The following is a 20001-nucleotide window of genomic DNA, read 5'->3' on the forward strand; positions in this document are numbered from 1 at the left end:
ACACAGGCGCAGAAGCTCGTGAAGGTCCTTCCTTCTTCCAGCAACTGATTCATTCCTAAGTTGGAACAGACGGAAACTTCCAGAGAAATGAAAACAACAGAAATCATCTCCGTAAGTGCGATGGATTCTGAAATTGGATTAACCTCCCATTCTGAAACAAGCTTCATCTGTCTCCCTTCCAGAAGCAAACATAAATCAACATTACCAGGGCACGTGGCAATGAAAATGAACACGGCTCACACCTGGCAGCCATGCCAAGTAGAAGACATCCATAAAGGCACAAGCCAAGGCTCACGGCCTTCTTTGCACAAGAAACATCCCAGGTAAAGTATTCTTTAAGTTGGAGGAGCAGGGTGGGGTGGGGACTGTAAATTCACAGGCCCTCAGATTTAGGCATTTTCTGATCTCACACTCAAGTGCCTTTGGAAGCTGGGGAGTTCATTAAGGGGAGGCGGGTGGGCCTGTGAGAGACTACTGGGGTGGGGGGCTGCAGAGTGGAGAGCCAGAGCACATACCATTTCAAGACCGTCACTTTTGACTCATATCAAGAGACAAACACAGCTTATTCTTTGGGGCCTTGGGGGTCCAGCTCACAGCCCTAGTCTAGCCCACGGCGCATTTTAAACATTTGGCAACTAAGGCCAGGAGAGGTGAAATGAACTAAGCCGAGTTCTCATCGTAAGTAGCAGAGAAACCGGGGTCAGGGTTAAGTGTTTCAACACAACAGAGAGCCCAAGGGGAGTAGGTTAAAGGCCAGACACACTGACGTCTTCAAAGCAGCCTTGGGAGGCAGAAGAGCGTGGACCCTGATCTAAAGGGCCCCTGCCTGAAGCCTAGCTCTAACCCATACAGCTGGGTGCCCTTAGGCAGGTTACTTAGGCTTTCTGTGCCTTCACTCCCTCATCTCTAAAATGGTGGTGATAATTGTTCTAGCTTCGTGGGGCTGTTGTAAGGATAAAATGAGTCTGTATGTGGAAAGAGCTTTGGCTTAGCCTGTAAGTACTATCACTCCCATTGACAGACAAGGAAACCTATGCATTCTCAGAGGTCAAGGTCACACAGTTTTACTTAGAGGTAAAAAATCTGTGCAGGCACATATGTACACATGCACACAAAGCTGGTGTGCACACCACCACCACCTCCCCCGCCCCGCAGATATCCTGATTTCAAAGTTTGGCCTCGGGAGCCTCCCATCTACAATGACCAACTTGGGGAGAATTGCAAAGGGAGGGGCTGGAACAGAGGCCAGAGCTGGTTGGCGGGGTGGGTTTTTCCACTATTCAGGAGTAGTGTAGGCTTCCAGAAAAGCAAGCCCAGGAGTGAAGCAGTTTTGACACACTAGTGTTTCTCAAACTTGCGCGTGCATTAGAATCAGCTGGAGGGTGTTCTCCGACACTGGATGCTGGCTGTGCCCCAGAATCCCTGGGTTGGGCGGGGGGGGGGGGGTCTTGGGTGAGGCCCAAGAATTCGCATTTCCAACTGTCCCCGGTATTGCCGAAGCTGCTGTTCTGGGAACTACACTCCCAAAACCACATACTTTTTTTTTCTAATTCTCAAAATAACCTTATGTGTTTGACATTTTCTCCATTTTTATGGAGAAAAGTAAGTACGGAGAATGTGGCTGAATTCCTCAATATCACACCATTTGTAAAGAGTGGAACTGGGTCTTGAATCAAGGTGGTCTGACTCTGGAGTCTGTGCTTTCTCTACTGTACCATGTGGGGTGAGGCATGAGTGTTCACTCTTCGCCAGGCACCTCGCTATGGGCCGGGGGCACAAAGATAAGGGGGTCGGATGTGGGCTGCGGTGTGCGGGTGGGGAAGGTATAAGGGAGACTCCTCCAAAGAAGGGAAGGCCTCCCTCCTGGTTCCTATCGTCTCCCCTCCTAGTTCACCAACTGCCCTACCTCCTGGGCATTCCCAACTAGTAAGTGTGACCATGTCACATCCCAGACCCCCGCTTTATTGACTCTGTACTCCCAGCTCCCTTCAGGGCCCCATCTGGCTCTCCAGCCTAACTACCCCAAAGCTACAGTCACACTAAGCTTTTGTCCACCCCTGAAAGTGACTCGCTCTCTCTAGCTTCCTGTGCTGTCTCAGTTTTCCCTCTGAGTAGGGTACCCACCTCCCTCTTTGGCTGGAACAACCCTTCTTGTCCTTGAAGATTCAGTGGCTCTGGCCACCCACCCCTCAATCTCCCCAGTGGGGTTACGTGTACTTCCTCTCCCTTCCCGAGAGTAACGTGCCTTGCGTCTTTCGTAACTCTTGCACATATTGTTGGGCAATTACATATTTATTGATGGATTTCTCCTTCTACACTAAATATCTAGTCTAAACCAACTTTTACCCCTAAATCCTCAAGGGCTATTACAGTATGTGGTACAGGGTGGGGCGGTGGTCCCAGAACTGATCTGCATATTACAATCACCTGGGGATCTTTGAAAAATTTAAGCCCAGACCACATTCCAGATCAATGAAGTCACAGCCTGTGAAGGTTTGGTGGGGGGTGTAGTGGGCATCAGGATGTTTTTCAAATCACCCCCAGGTGATCCAACATGTGGTTACGCTTGGGAAGCACTGAAGTAGAATTTCAGGGTGCAGAATGGTTGGATAATCAATCAGACTGAAATTTGAAAAGGAGAGTACCAAAAAAAAAAAAAAGAAAGAAAGAAGAGTACCGTGTAGAGAGGGAGAACTTTTTTTTAAGATTTTATTTATTTGACAGACCACAAGCAGAGCAGCAGGCAGAGGGAGAGGGAGAAGCCAACTGCCCATTGAGCAGAGAGCCAAGGCAGATGCTTAACAACTGATCCACCCAGGTGCACCCTCCCCCTCCCACCGCCCCATGGTGGGGGGAGGGGCAACCTTTTAATAAAAAGTAACACATAAACAAAAGCCCAAAGGTAAGGGAGTACACAGGACTTGCTGGAAGATCAAGCTAAAAAGGCAGTAAGCAGGCAGACTCTGAAAGCCCCAAGTTGTGGTCCTCAGGAATTTAAATGTTACGCTGTAAGCGGATGGAAAGCACTGGAAGAGTATACATATACGCAGAAGGGTGAAATAAACATCTATTCTTTGAGGGCACCTGGGTGGCTCAGCCAGTTAAGCGTCGGCCTTCCGGCTCAGGTCATGATCCCTGGGTCCTGGGATCCAGCCGGGCTCTCTGCCCATCAGGGAGTGGGCTTCTCCCTCTGCCCCTCCTCCTGCTCCTGCCCATGTACGCACACTCTCTCTCAAATAAATAAATAAAATGTTCTTTAAAAAAATAAACATCTGTTTTTTGGAAAACCAATTGACAACTGTGAGATCTTATTGGAGTGGGGAGAGGCCGGAGGGAGGAGGAGGTGCTTTTTCTGCTTCACCCTCCTGCCAGGGACTGGCCTCTGGGAGGCTTTTAGGAGAGGCAGATCAAGTGACATGGAGGGGGTGGGGGGGTGGCTGGGCTTGAGGTTATTGGCGGGGAGGGGCGGGGATCCCTCCTCTAGAGCTGCTGCTAAAACTAGGACTCCCATCCATGACTCTCTGCCTCCAGCTCTCATAACCTTTGAACACTTCAAATGATCAGCAGCTCCGGGTGCGTTCCAACTCCGGGTCCTGGTGCGGAAGTCATCCTTGACAAATTCAAACTCAGGCAAGCAGACGTGAATTGATCAATGGCCACCAACAAAGCAGAACCTGCCAATTAAACAATCCATTTTGGGGATCGAACTACAGAGGGAAGTGCAACAGTGAAGCCACCAGTGGCACCATCCAGTTTTATCTCGAGGTGATCAATCTGTCAATTCGCTCTCTGATACTCTATTACCATCCGGACTGGATCTCTGGTTTTCCCAAGACACTGCTCACCCTGCTGCCATTTTACTGGGAGGTAGGGTTTCCTCGGGTGGAGGAGCTGGTGAACTGGAGTCCCAGGACCCCATGCACTTGATCTTCTGCGTCCCCAGCTAGTCATGCTGGAGCTCCCAGCCACTCCTAGAGAAAGTTCTGACCATCTACCTAGGAGGACACAACAGACCCCACATACTTGGTCTGGTTTTCCTTTGCCATTTCTTCCCCCCTCATCTCCTAATTTTGTTCTCTCTCTTCCTCTTTTCTCTATTTTTTTCTCCCCGTCTCTAGTCCCTACAGCCACCCTTGTACACTATAACCACCTCTGTCCCATTTGGCTACCTGTTCCCTTCCTGCCCCATGGGTGCCACACTCAGATGTTGCCCTGACCAGGAAGAAAGTGGGGAGAGCCTGCCAAGTCCAAAAGCATCTGCAGAGCTAAGTGCCCAGAAGGGAGCATCCTTTCTGATCGGCTCAGAGGCCCTGGATGGACTCATTACTCTGTTCTTCGTGTTCTTCTCTCCTTTCTCTGTCCCTCTCCCCCATTCCAGAGCAATGCAGTGGGCTGGGCAGAGCATGGGCTCTGGCGTCAGGCCTCTATTCAAACCCTGACTCTGCGATTTGCTGATTCAGTAACCTTGACCATGTTGTTTGAGCTCTCTGTGCCCACCTGCTTGGCTGTTGGCTCGAAATGCCTAGCGAGGCATTTCAGCATAGTGAACACAGATGAAAGTCTCGAACACTCAATCAACCCCTTACTGTCTGCGCAACCCCGGTACCTAACTTCCCCAAGCCCTCATTTCCTCCTCTCTCCAGTGGGTAACAGAAGGACCAAACTTGTCAGGTTGTGATGAAGATAAATGAGCTAATTCGGGGAAAGTACTTAGCATAAAATAACTGCCAACTGTAGGCCACGATTGTTATACATTATTTATGTGCTACGTAGCACACGGTCGGTCCTTACTATAGCCAGCCCCCAACATGGTCCCCAGGGAGCCTCACTGTCGGGAATGCGTGCCCTTGTGTAGTTTCCTCCCACACCGAGTCACAGCTCATGGGAATTAGCGTGAATACCGTGCAGGTGACTGCGTGCCTTGCAAGGCCAAGTCGGAAATGCCATTGCGGCTCCCACGACAGCTTCTTGAATGGTTTGCTTTGCGGGGGAGTCAGCAACATGTCCTGGGGTTGCGCAGACGTTAGAAAGGCCCCTGTGGAGAGGTGCTGAGGTCTCCTGTCAACAGCTGGTGCCACCTTGCCAACCACGAGAGTCCACGGCCCTGGCGCCTTTCGAACTGGGACATGGCTGCAGGCCTGGCTAGCATCTGATGGTTGTCTCGTGGGGGCCCTGGAGCCCGAACTGCCCGGCCAAACCAAATTTCCGAGCCCTAGAAGCAGGGGGAGCTAATAAATTGTTTGTTGGAAGCCACACATTTGTCACACGGCAACAGTGAGCTAACACAGTGCTTAAAAAAAAAAAGTCTTGCGAGTGAGAAAGGGCAGATTGGCATTTCCATTGCAAATCCATGCCGTCTAGCATGTGAACAGCAGGGGGCACCATTGGACCATTTTCTGGTCCGGCCATACCAGCATTTTTCTCCTTCAAGCCCTGGGTACATACCACTTGGGTCAAAGGAAAGGTCAGACTGGCCTGCAAACAGGCCAGCCACCTCAGGCCCCTGCTCCTCGGGCAGAGCTGAAGGGGGTCCCAGGGGAATAGCCAGTCTCAAGAATCAGCTCGGAGCAGGCCCCTTCCTCCTGGAGCCAGGCAGCCCGCAAAGTGGCTCAGAGTCCCGCCTCACTGCCTTCAGCAAGTTTCCAGGCAGGCCTGGGTACAGTTCCTCTGTGGCTCTCCTGTTCTTGGGCTTAAAGCAAAGACCCTGGGAAGGGTGCCGTGACTGTGAGGCACCATTTAGGGAAGGGTTTCTAGGTTTCTTCCAAATGACCTATTTGCCACTTAGAAGAAAGGGAGCCTGACCCAGGCTTGCCAGCTTGCTCACTCTGCTGTCCTGCTGACCCCAGCCCACCCTGTCCGTAAGCACCCTTGTGATGCAATGGCCTCAAGGTCAGCAGGTGAGGGTCTTCTGTAGGAGGGCCAGCGACCTTTCCCACCTCATGCCTGAGGCTTTGGGGCCCCTCAACACAGGCGTGCACACCAGATCCAGCCTCAGAGTGAGGACATGTCAGCGGGTCTGCCCCCACTGTGGGAGAGCTGTGAAACCAGGGAGCACCCCTGAGGACCAGAGAGCCAGCCACACAGCACAATGGAGGCAGCTGGAGGCAGAGCGCGGGGCTGCAGTTCCCACTGGGAGGCGAGCACGGTGGCTGAGTACACCTCCCTGTTTTCCTTCTGTGTTCTCCAAGAAAGAACAGAGAGCCTGAGGGCCCTCATCTCCTCTGAGCCAGACACTCACAGTACCAAAGGCCTGCTGAGTCCTGCTACCTCCTCCTGGCCCAGGAAAAGCAGGACCTTGTAGGGGAGGGAGAAAAGGGATAGGACACATCCTGGACACTTTGCCCCATTCCTTGGTGATGAAGGAGGCTGGGGTAGGGGAGGATGGAGAGAGGTCCTCTGATGATGGGGTGAGAAGGTAAAATTCAATGCACTGCGAGCTGGTTGACCCCTGGCCCCAGGAATGATCCTTGGTACCTGCTTCCTTTGCCAGTCGAACTGGAGAGGAGGCAGGACCACACTCCAGGGGCTTGGAGAAATGTAGGGAAGGTATGTTTCCTCTCTGATGCGGCGCACTTAAGGACCACTTCCCCCCGGGGCCTCAGTCTTGGACTTCCCATCCTCCAGAATGGGGAGGAATAAATGCGAGTTGTTTAAGCAGCCCCAATCTGTGATATTGTTGTGACAGCTGCCTGAGCAGACTCAGGCACAAGGTTAGAGCTTTTTTGGGGAGGCCCCCAGTTGACAAATCTAATTATCTGATTCTGCAGTTACTGTCATAAAATACCCCACAGCAGATCTTCTCTACTCGTGTCTTGCACCAAGACCCTCGCCTTTCCCAGATCCCCGTCCTAGCAGTGAGGTCAAATACAGTCCCTGGGACAATAGACTATCACCGGATGACCGGACCTGCTCTCGTCTGCCCAGCGGGTCACTCTCCCTCTCCAGACTCACCATGTTGTTATTGGATCTGTCAGTATTTGATAGAGTTAATTCTGCTCATTCCTTTTGTTTTTGAAATTTTCCTGTCACATGGCAGGCTCTTGATAAATATTTCCTTTTTTTTTTAAATTTTATTTATTTGACAGAGAGAGACACAGTGAGAGAGGGAACACAAGCAGGGGGAGTGGAAGAGGGAGAAGCAGGCTTCCCGCTGAGCAGGGAGCCCCATGTAGGGCTCGATCCCAGACCCTGGGATTATGACCAGAGCTGAAGGTAGACGCTCAATGACTGAGCCACGCAGGCACCCCTCAATAAATATTTCTAGAAATGAATGCTTTAAGGGGTCTTTGGTCTCAATCACATGATCAAACTAAATAGATTAAAGAAAAGATGTCATGGGGATATATTCATTCAACAAGTAACAACTAAATGCCTACCTCATGTAAGATGCTGGGCACCACTCTGTGGAGGAGTCTGAAGTAAGCCAGGAACGGTTCCCATGGGTGACCACAAGCACAGGTACTTGAGAGAAAAACCCATGTTGTTGTCTCCCACCTTCACAGCACACCGAATGGAGCCCTGGGTCTATCAGTTGGAGGCGGTGTGTCACCACTGTGAACGTGTCTAAGGTGTTAGGTAGAAATGCTGGGCCGTGAGTAAAATGAGAAATGTGCGGAAACCACTGAGGAGTTGGGGTGGTCCCACCTGGCCTCAGGAAGAGAGCAGGGAGCTGGGAAGATCCATGGGGGCCTGGAGGAGAAGCTGGGTGCTGATACATTCAAAGCAAAACAAAACTCCAGGAAGGAACTTTCTGGAAGATCTGGGAGAGGTGGAAGAATATCTCCCCCTTGGGGATCCTCACCTTTCCGATCTGCAGCCTCGTGAGGGGGTTCTCATCTGTAGGATGTATGAACTAAGAAAATCACCAGAGGCTCCATCCGACCCACGATGATGCCCAAAGGAGAATGTGTAGAAAACTCTGAGAACCATATGCCCCCCCTTGACGTGGAAAGTCTCTGCCAGAAATGTCTTTACTTCCTCACCAAGAAAGGGGCTACTCCCAACAAGTTGGACTAGCTTTACCTACCGGCTTCTCCCCAGTCAGGAAATAGATTTTCTGTTCTTTCTTGACTCCCTCTGGATGGTGGAACTCAGTTAGGAAGCTTCACTTCCGTTCTCTCCGTAACCCTATTTGGTGAAATTAGAATTAGGACTTTAATTCAATGTAGTGCAAAACCCAATGAGATTAGCTTTATGCTTTCAAGACCTCTACTTGGAAACAGAATCCCGTGTTCTGTATTCCTCTTCCAACACCTGAGGTCCACAGTGCGGGGGTGGGAAGGTACCCCGGCCTGGGGGTTGGTGCCCCTCTCCTGGGTTCTGTGCCCCCCTCCGTCTAGACCGTTGTGACTTTGAACTCTTTCAGCACTAGATAGCCACCAACGTATCCCGTGAAGCTCGGACGGTACCTATCTTTAAAACAAAAGTGATTATTAGATTTCTTTTCCATGCGCTGGAAGAATCAGGTGGCAAGTGGCCAAAACCCAAACAGATAACATGCTTCAGGCGCCTCCCAAGTGGGACACAGTTGGCACACGGCATTTTACGTGATCCTTACCTGTGGCTGCCTTCGTGGTCATAGGACCCCCCCGTGGTTCGGCAGGCCCCACTCTCCGAAGGACCCCTCCACTGGCTTTCCTGCTCTGTTGTTGTTCTCTTGAAATGTTTAGCAACTCTGAAGCAAAGGACCCTGCATTTTCATTTTGCAGCGTACTCTCCAAATCATACCAGTTCTGTTCCCACTACAACTCCGTTATGTGGCGGGTATTGTTGATCCCACTTTTAAAATGGGAAACAGATGTTGAGAGTGGGTTCAGTGACTCAATGCAGGTCATGCAGATAGAAAATGGCAGATCTGGGATTTGACACCAGGACCCTGCTACCAACCACACAGTCATGTTCTTTTGACTCCGCGATGGCTTGTTTCTATCTACTTCAACTCAGTCCGCCTCTCCAAATTAGGATATTAATTCTGGACACTACAGGTTCAAGTGCATTAGCAGGTGGGTTTTGTTCCTTTATCCTCACGATAATTGCTTTAGCTCTCTGGATAGCTCTGCATTGTGGTACTTATCTTCTGACAAAATGGTTTCCAGCAAAATGTAACAAATTTTGTCTTTGAAACCTAGGCAATCTTTTTTTTTTTTTAAGATTTTATTTATTTATTTGACACAGAGAGAGATCACAAGTAGGCAGAGAGCCAGGCAGAGAGAGAAGCAGGCTCCCTGCTGAGCACAGAGCATGATGTGGGGCTCGATCCCAGGACCTTGAGATCATGACCTGAGCTGAAGGCAAAGACTCAACCTAGTGAGCTACCCAGGTGCCCCAAAACCTAGACAATCTTTTTATCCTTACACACTTTTAAAATGGCATTACAGGATGCCTGGGTTCTCTCTCTCTCTCTGTCTGTCAAAAAAAAAAAATCTTAAGATAAAAAATAAAAATAAATAAAATGACATTACAGACATTGACATGAAGAACATTTGCCCTATAACAAAATTAATTTCTTTCTAAGATGTAGTGATTTAATAATTAAAACAATATCCATGAAATATAAATACAAGGTAATCATAAATAAATTAAATTAGATTGTGGCTGCTAAGAGCCAATTATCACACAAGGTATCTTTGATGGCTGAAATAATAAGAGGGCAGAATATTAATTCTGACACTCCATAGGCCGTGATTATAAATTGCTAAAATGTTTTAATAGGCTACGGAATTTTATTGAGATTTCAGATGGCCCTTAAAATATTCATTGTGTGTTAGAAATTAGTTGCCTTGATTGATTTTAGTTATAATTCCATTATATGTTTACAAGATGGGAACAGGAGGGTGGCTATAGAACTGAGAAAAAAAAAGTCTACTTATAAAATAACAATGTGACTAAGATAATAGCACCATGATTAAGAGGCTCAGACCTAGATCTGAATCCCAGTTTCACTACCTTCTGGCCGTGTGACCTTGAGCAATTTACTTCTCAAATGTCCTGCTTGTCAGGGAAGGACTGTGATGAGGAATGAATTAGATAGTACATAAAGCCTAGAGCACAGAGCCTGGCTTCTTCTGTCTTAGGATCTCTGCTGCCACAAAGGGGGAATTTGAAGGGTTTGGGAAGACAGCCTTTCCTACCTCAGTGATTATACCTTAACTTCTGTCTCAAGGGCTGTAACATTTCCTTTAGCACCAGCCTGAAAAATTATTGGGATATTCTCAGTGGTGTGTTGCTAAAGGTTTACCAGCCAGCTCTCAGTGGCAGTGTGAGCAGGGAAGCCTGGATTTGCTTGCTGATTTGCACAGTGTAACTGATCTCACCATGGCGGGAGTTGGGAAGGGAGGGAGGCAGACACTGGTCTCTGGAGAGCTGACATGACACAGTCCTCACACACCACTGGAAAACTGGGTTCTCCCTCATTCTTTATACACACACACACACATATATACATATACACACATACATATATATTTATATTTGTATATATTTTTATATTACTTGTATATTTAAATTAACATATAATTCATTATTTGTTTCAGGGGTATAGGTCTGTGATTCATCAGTCTTTTTTTTTTTTTTTAAGATTTTGTTTATTTATTTGATGGAGAGACATCCCAAGTTGGCAGAGAGGCAGGCAGAGAGAGAGGGGGAAACAGGCTCCCCGCTGAGCAGGGAACTTGATGTGGGGCTCCATCCCAGGACCCGGGATCATGGCCTGAGCTGAAGGCAGAGGCTTTAACCCACTGAGCCACCCAGGCGCCCCTCATCCATCTTATATAATACCAGTACTCATTACAACACATACCCTCCCCAATGTCCATCACCCAGTTACCCCATCCTCCTTCCCCTCTCCCCTCCAGCAGCCCTGTTTGTTTCCTATGATAAAGAGTCTCTTACAGTTTGTCTCCCTCTCTGGTTTTGTCTTCTTTCATTTTTTCCTCTCTTCCCCTATGATTCTCTTTGTTTCTTAAACTCCATGTATTAGTGAGATTATATATTGTCTTTCTTTGATTGACTTATTATATTTGATATATTTTGATTGACTTGTTATATTTGATTGACGCTTAGCATAATACCCTCTAGTTCCATCCACATTGTTGCAAATGGCAAGATATCCTTTTTTGATGGCTGCATAATATTCCATTGCCTAACTATCCACATCTTTATCCATTTATCTCTCAATGGACATCTGGGGTCTTTCCATAGTTTGGCTATTGTGGACATCACTGCTATAAACATTGAGGTGCAAGTGCCCCTTTGGATCAATACATTTGTATCTTTGGGGTACAATACTGAGGAGTACAATTACTGGGTTGTAAGATAGCTCTATTTTCAACTTTTTGAGGAACCTCCATACTGTTTTCCAGAGTGGCTGCACCAGATTGCATTCCCACCAACAGTGTAGGAGGATTCCCCTTTCTCTATATCCTCGCCAGCATCTGTCATTTCCTGACTTGTTAATTTTAGCCATTCTGATGGTATGAGGTGGTATCTCATTGTAGTTTTGATTTGTAGTTCCCTGAGGCCGAGTGATGTTGAGCATTTTTTCATGTTTCTGTTGGCCATTCGGATGTCTTCTTTGCAGAAATGTCTGTTCATGTCTTCTGCCCATTTCTTGATTGGATTCTTTGTTCTTTGGGTGTTGAGTTTGGTAAGTTCTTTTTTTTTGTTTGTTTGTTTTTTTGACAGACAGAGATCACAAGTAGGTAGAGAGGCAGGCAGAGAGAGAGAGGAAGGGAAGCAGGCTCTCTGCTGAGCAGAGAGCCCGATGTGGGGCTCCATCCCAGGACCCTGGGATCATGACCTGAGCCAAAGGCAGAGGCTTTAACCCACTGAGCCACCCAGGCACCCCAAGTTTGGTAAGTTCTTTATAGATTTTAGATACTAGCCCTTTATCTGCTATGTCATTTGCAAATTTCTTCTCCCATTCTGTCAGTTGTCTTTTGGTTTTGTTGACTGTTTCCTTTGCTGTGCAAAAAGCTTTTGATCTTGATGAAGTCCCAATAGTTCATTTTTGCCCTTGTTTCCCTTGCCTTTGGAGACGTGTCTAACAAAAAGTTGTGTGGTCAAGGTTGAAGAGGTTGCTGCCTGTGTTCCCCTCAAGGATTTTGATGGATTCTTATCTCACAGTTAGGTCTTTCTCCATTTTGAGTATTTTTGTGTGTGGTGTAAGAAAAGGGTCCAGTTTCCTTCTTCTGCGTATGGCTGTCCAATTTTCCCAACATCATCGGTTGAAGAGACTGTCTTTTTTTCCATTGGACATTCTTTCCTGCTTTGTTGAAGATTAGTTGACCATAGAGTTGAGAGTCCATTTCTGGGTTCTCTCTTCTGTTCCATTGATCTATGTGTCTGTGTTTGTGCCAGTACCATACTGTCTTGATGATGACAGCTTTGTAATAGTGCTTGAAGTCTGGAATTGTGATGCCACCAGCTTTAGTTTTCTTTTTCAACATTCTTTTGGCTATTGGTTTTTTTTTTTTCTGGCTCCATACAAGGAAGGATTTAGGATTATTTGTTCCAGGTCTGTGAAAAGAGTTGATGGTATTTTGAGAAGGACTGCATTGAATGTGTAGATTGATCTGGGTAGCATAGACATTTTAACAGTATTTGCTCTTCCAATCCATGAACATGGAACGCTTTTCCATTTCTTCATGTCTTCCTTGATTTCTTTCATGAATGTTCTATAGTTTTCTAAGTACAGATCCTTTGCCTCTTTGGTGAGGTTTATTTCCAGGTATCTTATGGTTTGGGGTCCAATTGTAAATGGGATCGACTCCTTAATTTCTCTTTCTTCTGTCTCGTTGTTGGTATATAGAAATGCAACTGATTTCTGTGCACTGATTTTATATTCTGCCACTTTACTGAATTCCTATATGAGTTCTAGCAGTTTTGGGGTTTCTGCATAGAGTGTCATGTTATCTGTCAAGCCTTTTATTTCTTTTCATTGTCTGACTGCTGAGGCTGGGGCTTCTGGTACTATGTTGAAAAACAGTGGTGAGAGTGATTTTCCCTCATTCTGACAAAGGCAGTTGGAAGAAAGGCAGGCACTGGCAAAGGCCTCCTAGCCTAAGAAGAAACCACCCTTAAAAGGATTTTACACCATCCTGGAAGGAGCCCTCCACCCTTTCCCACCTGATAGGTGGATGACAAAAACCTGATGGAGTGACAGGCACAGTGAAGGTTAATCAGATTATAACAGCCAGCCAATAAACTCATAAAAACCCCTAGATCTAAACAATAGCTAAATTAGCAAACCTCTCAGATCCCCTCCTTCTTTGGGAGCTTTGTACTATTGCTCCTAAAAGTTTGCTTGGCCGCTGCCACTCCTCCTCTGGTCTACCTCTTCCTTCATTGAAGCGGTGCCACCGAGAGCCATGGGCACTGAAGGAAGAAGGAAATCCTGTAACAGTTTTGGCCCAGCTGCCCTCCAGCTGCCCGACCCCAGGCAAACCCTACCCCCCTCCCCAACTCCCCGCTCCGGCCTCAGCTTCTTCCTCTGAAATGATGCAGATAGTAATACTTACCTGGCAGGCCTCATAGGGTTGATGTGACAAATAAATAGAGGACATGAAAAACTACTGAAACGGAAACAGTGGAAATTCAGTCGGCAGTAGTGTGGAGGCCCCGGGCGGTTACAGAGGTGGCTTTGTCTGATTTAAAGGTCCCAAGGCTGCTGGCCATTCCTCTGTCTTCGATCTGCTCTTCAGTTGGGCCCTGGAGCTCTGCGTTTATTTACCCTAATCTTTTTTCTTCTCTCTGACCATTTAGCTCACAATGATTATCTGCACAATTAACATAATAAAGCAAGTCAGCAAGGCTCTTTCAGGGTCCCGGGGAAACAAAGACTGGGGGTTATTACTTGAGGCCCAGTACTGCAAGCAGGACTGAGCTCCGAAAACCATCAATGTTATGCCCCACCCACCCCTGGAGCAGGGAACAAGGGCTCCTTGTACTTCGGGGACCAATGCTATCCTGGTGACCTGGGCTTCTTATCCACACCCCCGCAAGTGCGTGCCCCTAGAGTGCCCCCATGATAGCCTTGCGTAAGGGACAGGCGGGGCTTGGTAAGGAGAGACAGGGGGCCACGGGATCAGGCTCACAAAATTCCAAAAATGCAGAGGTGGAAGGAAGCCAGAGATAAGGAAACACATAAGACCATCCTGTCTCAGGTGTCCGAGGTGGGGTCTTGCTGTGACAGCTACTTGAGACCAACAAAAAATTACCTGACCCTTGGCTATTGTGGACAGGCTGTCTTCACACTCACAGAGAGTCCCACCGAAATGCCAATGGCAATCACCCTCTTCTTCCCAGCGGCCACCTAGGAGAGGAGGGTGGGTGAGACGGTGCCACCAGGAGGATTCTAGGATATAAACCTATTGCATGGAGATGTCAGGGTCAGGACTGGGAAAGAGAACAGGCTTTGGCTGGATGGGGACTTTTGTGTCCTCGTGAGAAGGAACAGACAGAGATGTCTGGTTGACTATCAGGGGAAAACACAGACCTTCTTCAGTTCTTCAATCCTGTGCAGGGCACTGTCTTCTGTCCCCTCCCTAGATGCCACCACAGACTAAGAGGACAGACTCAAAGTCAGTGGCACTGGTTTGAAAGCAGAAGATTATGGTATACTAGGGAAGAAAAGGGAATGCTTTAAGAAAAGGGAATGATGGGAAAGATATCATTGACTGAACACCTACTATTTGCTTAAACACCACGATAGACGCTTTCTAGGGCTAAAAAACTCCAATTCCTACAAGTGCCAGTCACGTGACATGAGTATGTGAAGTGGGCCAAGGATAAGGCAATGAGAAATGATGGGGACCAAAGCAAACTGGGCACAATCTCCACCTGAAAGCCTTAAAATTCTATTTCTAGAAAACATTATCCAGGCCAAAGAAAATATTCACGGGCCAACTTGGCTTACCTATCACCGCCTGCAATGAGGTAGGTGTAAAGAGGTTTCTGTCCTAGACCTTTCATCAGCTGGTTGAAGGAGACCTGTCAGGGGGGGAAGGACATGAGGTAGTGATGAAAGTGAAGGGAGCGGTTACCTTAGATTTTGACAAGTAGTATGAGGATTCCCTCAGGCCAGTGCTTAAGCCAGTCCTGCTTGGAATTTGGCACTTCGAATGCTATTTGCAGATGACAGCTTGGGGTGCGTGGGATGTAGAGACATGTGCAATAGACTGAATGGGGCCCAGGTGGGTTCCGAAGATACCGGGGTTCCATGGTGAGATCTGTCTTTGAGAAGAGTGGGAGCCAGGCCTCAAGAGGGCCACCTAGGAGCTTAGCTATGATGAGCTTTATGGTCCTGAGGGTTACCCCGAGAAGGCAGAGAAAGGAAAATCGGGGATCAGGGTACTCACCGACATGAGAAACGCCATCCTGCCAGAGTTGCCCCCTCCACTCAGCACCACCAGCCCCCGCTCAGGTTCCTGAGAAAGAAAAAATTTCCTGTGTCGCCAGGGCCTAGCTCCTAGCTCAGGTTGGGGGAAGCACATTCCTTCTTTGTCAGCAGCAGAAGAATTCCTGGGGAGACTCCTTAACCCTCCTTTTACCACAAAAGGGAACAGAAAGATGCCTGGATTAGAGAAGGAAACTTCAGTCTGACTCCCAACTCTGGCTTAGCTACTTACTCAATCCCTTACTCATTCCAGAAAGGACTGAGAGCAGCTTTGTCATCCACCAATCACTCAATAAAAAACAGTGCTACCCAGCAATTATTAGCTGGATATATTTGGGCAAGCTACTGTGATTATCCTTTGTTTTCCTATCTGGAAAAAAAAAAAAAAAGGAGACAATCACACTAATTTCACAGGTTTTTGCAAAGGTAATGAGTGTGAAAGCACAATGTCAATTACAGAGTGTGATGTAGATAATAGTTATTATAATTACTGTTGATTAATAAGATGACAATAAAGAGACCAGAGGGAGGACTGGGAGAAAGGAGAATGGAGATAGAGTAAAATGAGAAGTGGAAGCCAAGAAAAGAGAAAGCGGGGAGGGAGAGAAGTTAGGAGGGGAGAAGACAGAGAGACTGTACCTTCAGCACTTCCTGAACTTTGCCAGCCACTTGGATCATGGTGGTCAGAATTGATTCACTATATGGTCTCTGTGGGGAACAGGTGGGAATCAGAAGCCAAGAAAAGGACGGTGGATGTGGGGGAGGGGGACGAATGGATGGTGTGGTGGTGGGGCTCTCAGGTCTCAAACACTAAGGACCATTGGCATGGAGTTGGCATCTTTATTTTCAGTGTCCAGGGGATGGGTCTGGGTTACCTGGTCTGTGGGCATGACTCGCCCCTCCTCCTGGAAGATCTCAGCATCACATTGTCCCAGCAATCGAACAATTTGCTCGGCATCTGCTTTATCGAGGTCCTGGGACAGTGGGTTTGACTTCTCTGTGATTGGCAGGGCTGCCTCATACCCAGACAACTAGAGGGAAGGGGGCACAAGGATACAGACAGGGTGCCCAGGCCTCACTCATGCCTCTTGATCTGGAGGTGGGAGTAGCAGCAGGCACAAAGTTTGGGGACACACACACACACACACACACACACACACACACCATCAAGGATTTAGCCTGAACTTGGTACTCTGGGCCTAATAGGGGAAGGTCAGGAAGGAAGATGGGAAGGAGGAGTGGGAAAACAGAAACCCAGGGTGGAGGGAAGTCCAGATGAGAAATGATTCTAGGAATCAGTGCAGAAGACCAACATGGAGAAGTGGGGGGGGTCTCACCTCCCACTTGCCAGGCTCTGGGGTCTCAATCACATGTTGAAACCGTTTTGTGCCTGGCATGGTCGCACACTGTGGACCCTTGTCGTGCCTGCGTTTTCAGCCACACAAACCCTTCTATCACGCTAACTCTGCTTCCAGCGGGTGGGGCCTTATCTGAGCCACAGTGATGATTAACCCAGGTACCCTGGCCTCTCTGAGCACCGCCCCCTCTGAGTATCTCTCCCCACACCCTTTCCTGATCAGTTGGCCCCCAGCCCTCTGGGCACCCCAGGGAAGCTCCAGGGGTCCCTCTTTGCATGCATGCAGACTGCCCAGCCTCTGCTTTGCCCCATGAAGGGTGAAACCTGAGGTTCATTACTCTTAACCTTTGGACACAATGACCTCTTCTCTGGAGGGCCTGGAGCTCAGAAGTGCAGGGTAATACCCAGTCCCAGGACAATGAGAATCCCTGAGCAGAGTGCTCTGGGACCAGGATGCAACAGGAGGCCAGAGATCAGGGTCCTCAGGGACAGCAGAGGTCAGAGGACCTGAGCCATGGCTTGATCACATGTACAGAACACACAGTCCTCCGGGACCCTCTTGCTCCATTTCACTCTTTAATCTCAGAAGGAAGGTAACAGAAGCTTTGGAGCCCCAGGGAGACACACGCTGAACTGAATATTACAGGGAAAAAGTGCCACGGAAATAGAAATGCTGCAATGAGAATTAGAAACCAAAGTATCTGCCCTAAATACAACATGAGCCAACATTTATTTACACTGAACAATGCACTTTTCACATGCAGTATCTCACTGGGTACATTCACACTAAGGAGACCATACTGACACCCTCGTTTTGCAGATGGTAAAGCAGAGGCTCAAAGAATTTAGGTCATTGCTGAAGATCACACAGTGGACAGAAAGGGGACTCACACCCAGGTTGTTACTCCAGATCTCATGAAATTAAGGATTTATGTTTGTTAAACGAATGAAGTAACTAACAGACTGGTGCAAATTAATGATAATCCCTCGCTCACACAATGTCATAAGATTTATAAAGACATTCCCCAACATTATCTCACTGGATCCTGCCAACAGCCCTATGAGGTTCTGGACGCTCTGATTTTAGGAAACCTGACACTTAGACGACCAATTTCTCCACGCCAGGCAGGAAGAAGAGCTAAAAACCATAGGTTGCTACTCTTTAGACTTCCGCTGCTATAAACCCAGCCTGCTGTCTTAACTGCTGGACTCCAGCTCTTCCCACGCCCAGACACCTAGGTGACGCTCGATAAATATTTGTTTAATAAATTAAAGAATGAATGAGAGCGAAGAGAATCAGTATCAGATTATGAATGGGGAAGAGATTTAAAAGCTGACGCAGTCTACAAGTGGAGATTTTAGAACAATTATCTCGCCACTCTGTCCCCTCCCGCAGGGGAAGTGGGATTCCTCCTCCCAACTTGGCTAATTCCACCCGGGGAGGGAGGGGCCCTCCCGGGCTCCCGAGACCCTCGCACCTGCGCCTCTCCCTACGCCCCCGCGCCTCTCCCTACGCCCCCTCATGCTCCTCGGACTGAGCCGGGATCAGAGGCAAGGGGACCCGGAGGCAGCCAATGGGAGGGCCGTGGGAGGAGCCCCGGGAGAACGAGGTCGGAGGAGGGGGTGGTGAGGGGGATGACGGCGGCGAGAACCCTGGCGGGGCTGGGCGGGCCGGCACGTCCCGGTCGGGCTGCGGCGGAGCTAGCGGAGCCAGCTCTGCAGAAGGCGGCGGCTAGCTAGCCGGGACCGTCACATCCCGCTGCAGGCGCCGGCGGAGCAGCCGCACTGCCTCGCGCACCGGGACTCCGGCCAGTGGCCAGGCCGCGCCGGCACCGCCCCCCGCTCAGGGACAGACTCCGCGGCCCGTCCGAGCTCTGGGGGCCCCCCGCAGCCCCGCGGCCGGCTCCAGCTACGCCTCCACCTGCCCTCTGCCCGCAGCTGGTCCCGCGCTGCCCGCCGCGGCGGGCCCGCGCCGGGATGGGGTAGGGGCAGCGCCGCGGAGCAGGGCGATGGGCCGCCCTCTGGGCACCGAGCAGCCCCCGAGGTCTGACCGACCGCGAGGACCGGCGGAGGTGGGTGTGGGCCGGGCAAAGCGGCGCACTGGGGACGCCCGAGTGATGCGGGGGCGGGGAGGGAGTGGGGAGAACGGGGGGGATCCGGGGCTGCTGTGGGCGGTGGGGAGCCAGGGAGAGCTGCTGCCACCCGTGCGTTCTGGGCAGTCCTGGACACCCGCCCCCAAGAGCTCCTGCCACCTCCAGGAGCCCCGCCTGGATGTCAAGCGGATGCCCCAGTGCCTGCCTCTCAGCGGACTCGGTGGGGACCATGGCTTCGCTGATGCCCCTCTCCCCATATTTAAGCCCTACGGTCCTCCTGCCGGTCAGTTGTGACCTGGGCTTTGTGCGAGCAGCTGAGTAAAGGGGTAGTGGGGTGGAGCAGAGCTAGTCCGTACATGGGACCTGTTAACCTATTCACTCTGGCACCCAAGAGACCGGCCTCCCTCCCTGTGAATGTGACAGTCACTCACCTCAGATCCAACTCGGCCACTGTGTCCTGGGACGTCCCAGAAGGCAACATCGTCATTGGATACTCCATTTCCCAGCAAGTACGAATCACCCTTCTGCTCCCTCAGCCTGTGTCCTTGGAACTCTGAGCCTTCCTTCTGTTACCCCCACCGGGGACCAAAGCTCCCCTCCCCGTGGTGGGGGAATCTGGGAGCTGGTGTCCCCTGACTCAAGCTGCCCTTGTCATCCTACTCCGTGGAGTGCTTGGATGTTTGAGTCCTGGGACTGGTATGACCGCCCCCCTGTCCCATCATCTCCCCGCAGCGACAGAATGGCCTGGGCAGCATGTGATCCCGGAGGTGAACAACACAATGCGGGCCTGTGCCCTATGGGGACTGGCTGAAGACAGCGACTGTAAGATGCAGGTCTGGAGCATCGGCCTTCGGGGAGAGAGCCCCCCCACCCAGGGCCTCGGGTGCACTTCCGAATTCTCAAGGGTTCTGACCCGTTACCCTCCAACAGCTCAAGCCCAGGTGAGAGGCTCAGCTATCCTCTACTCCCGAAAGCTTTGGATTCTCTGGCTTTTTACCTGCCCTTAAGCCTCTTGTTTACTTCCCCCCAAACAAGCCACAGTCTAGCTTAGATGAATAAAAGGATGACTTAATTCATCATACTGCCAAGAAACGAAGGAAAAAGGTTGGCAGGGGACTGGGTATAAACAGGCTGATAATGAATCATTTGGGAGAAGG

General features: G+C 49.5%; 1 protein-coding gene and 1 pseudogene across 1 annotated transcript; one reads left to right on the top strand and one right to left on the bottom strand.

Moving 5' to 3' along the window:
* Positions 1-14499: 14499 nt before the first annotated feature.
* On the bottom strand, positions 14500-16846 carry LOC111139292 (glucokinase regulatory protein-like). Its single transcript, XM_022491531.1, has 6 exons — positions 16732-16846; positions 16270-16425; positions 16034-16102; positions 15357-15425; positions 14915-14988; positions 14500-14560 (listed from the first exon to the last, which is right to left on the bottom strand). The coding sequence occupies exons 1-6, from the start codon at positions 16789-16791 to the stop codon at positions 14500-14502; spliced, it is 489 nt and encodes a 162-aa protein (XP_022347239.1). The 5' UTR covers positions 16792-16846.
* A 1479-nt stretch (positions 16847-18325) lies between these two features.
* Positions 18326-19785, top strand: LOC111139293 (annotated as a pseudogene).
* Positions 19786-20001: the final 216 nt, after the last annotated feature.

This window comes from Enhydra lutris, unplaced genomic scaffold (assembly GCF_002288905.1).
Source record: "Enhydra lutris kenyoni isolate GAN:26980312 unplaced genomic scaffold, ASM228890v2 scaffoldscaffold98, whole genome shotgun sequence".
NCBI classification, from domain to species: Eukaryota; Metazoa; Chordata; class Mammalia; order Carnivora; family Mustelidae; genus Enhydra; species Enhydra lutris.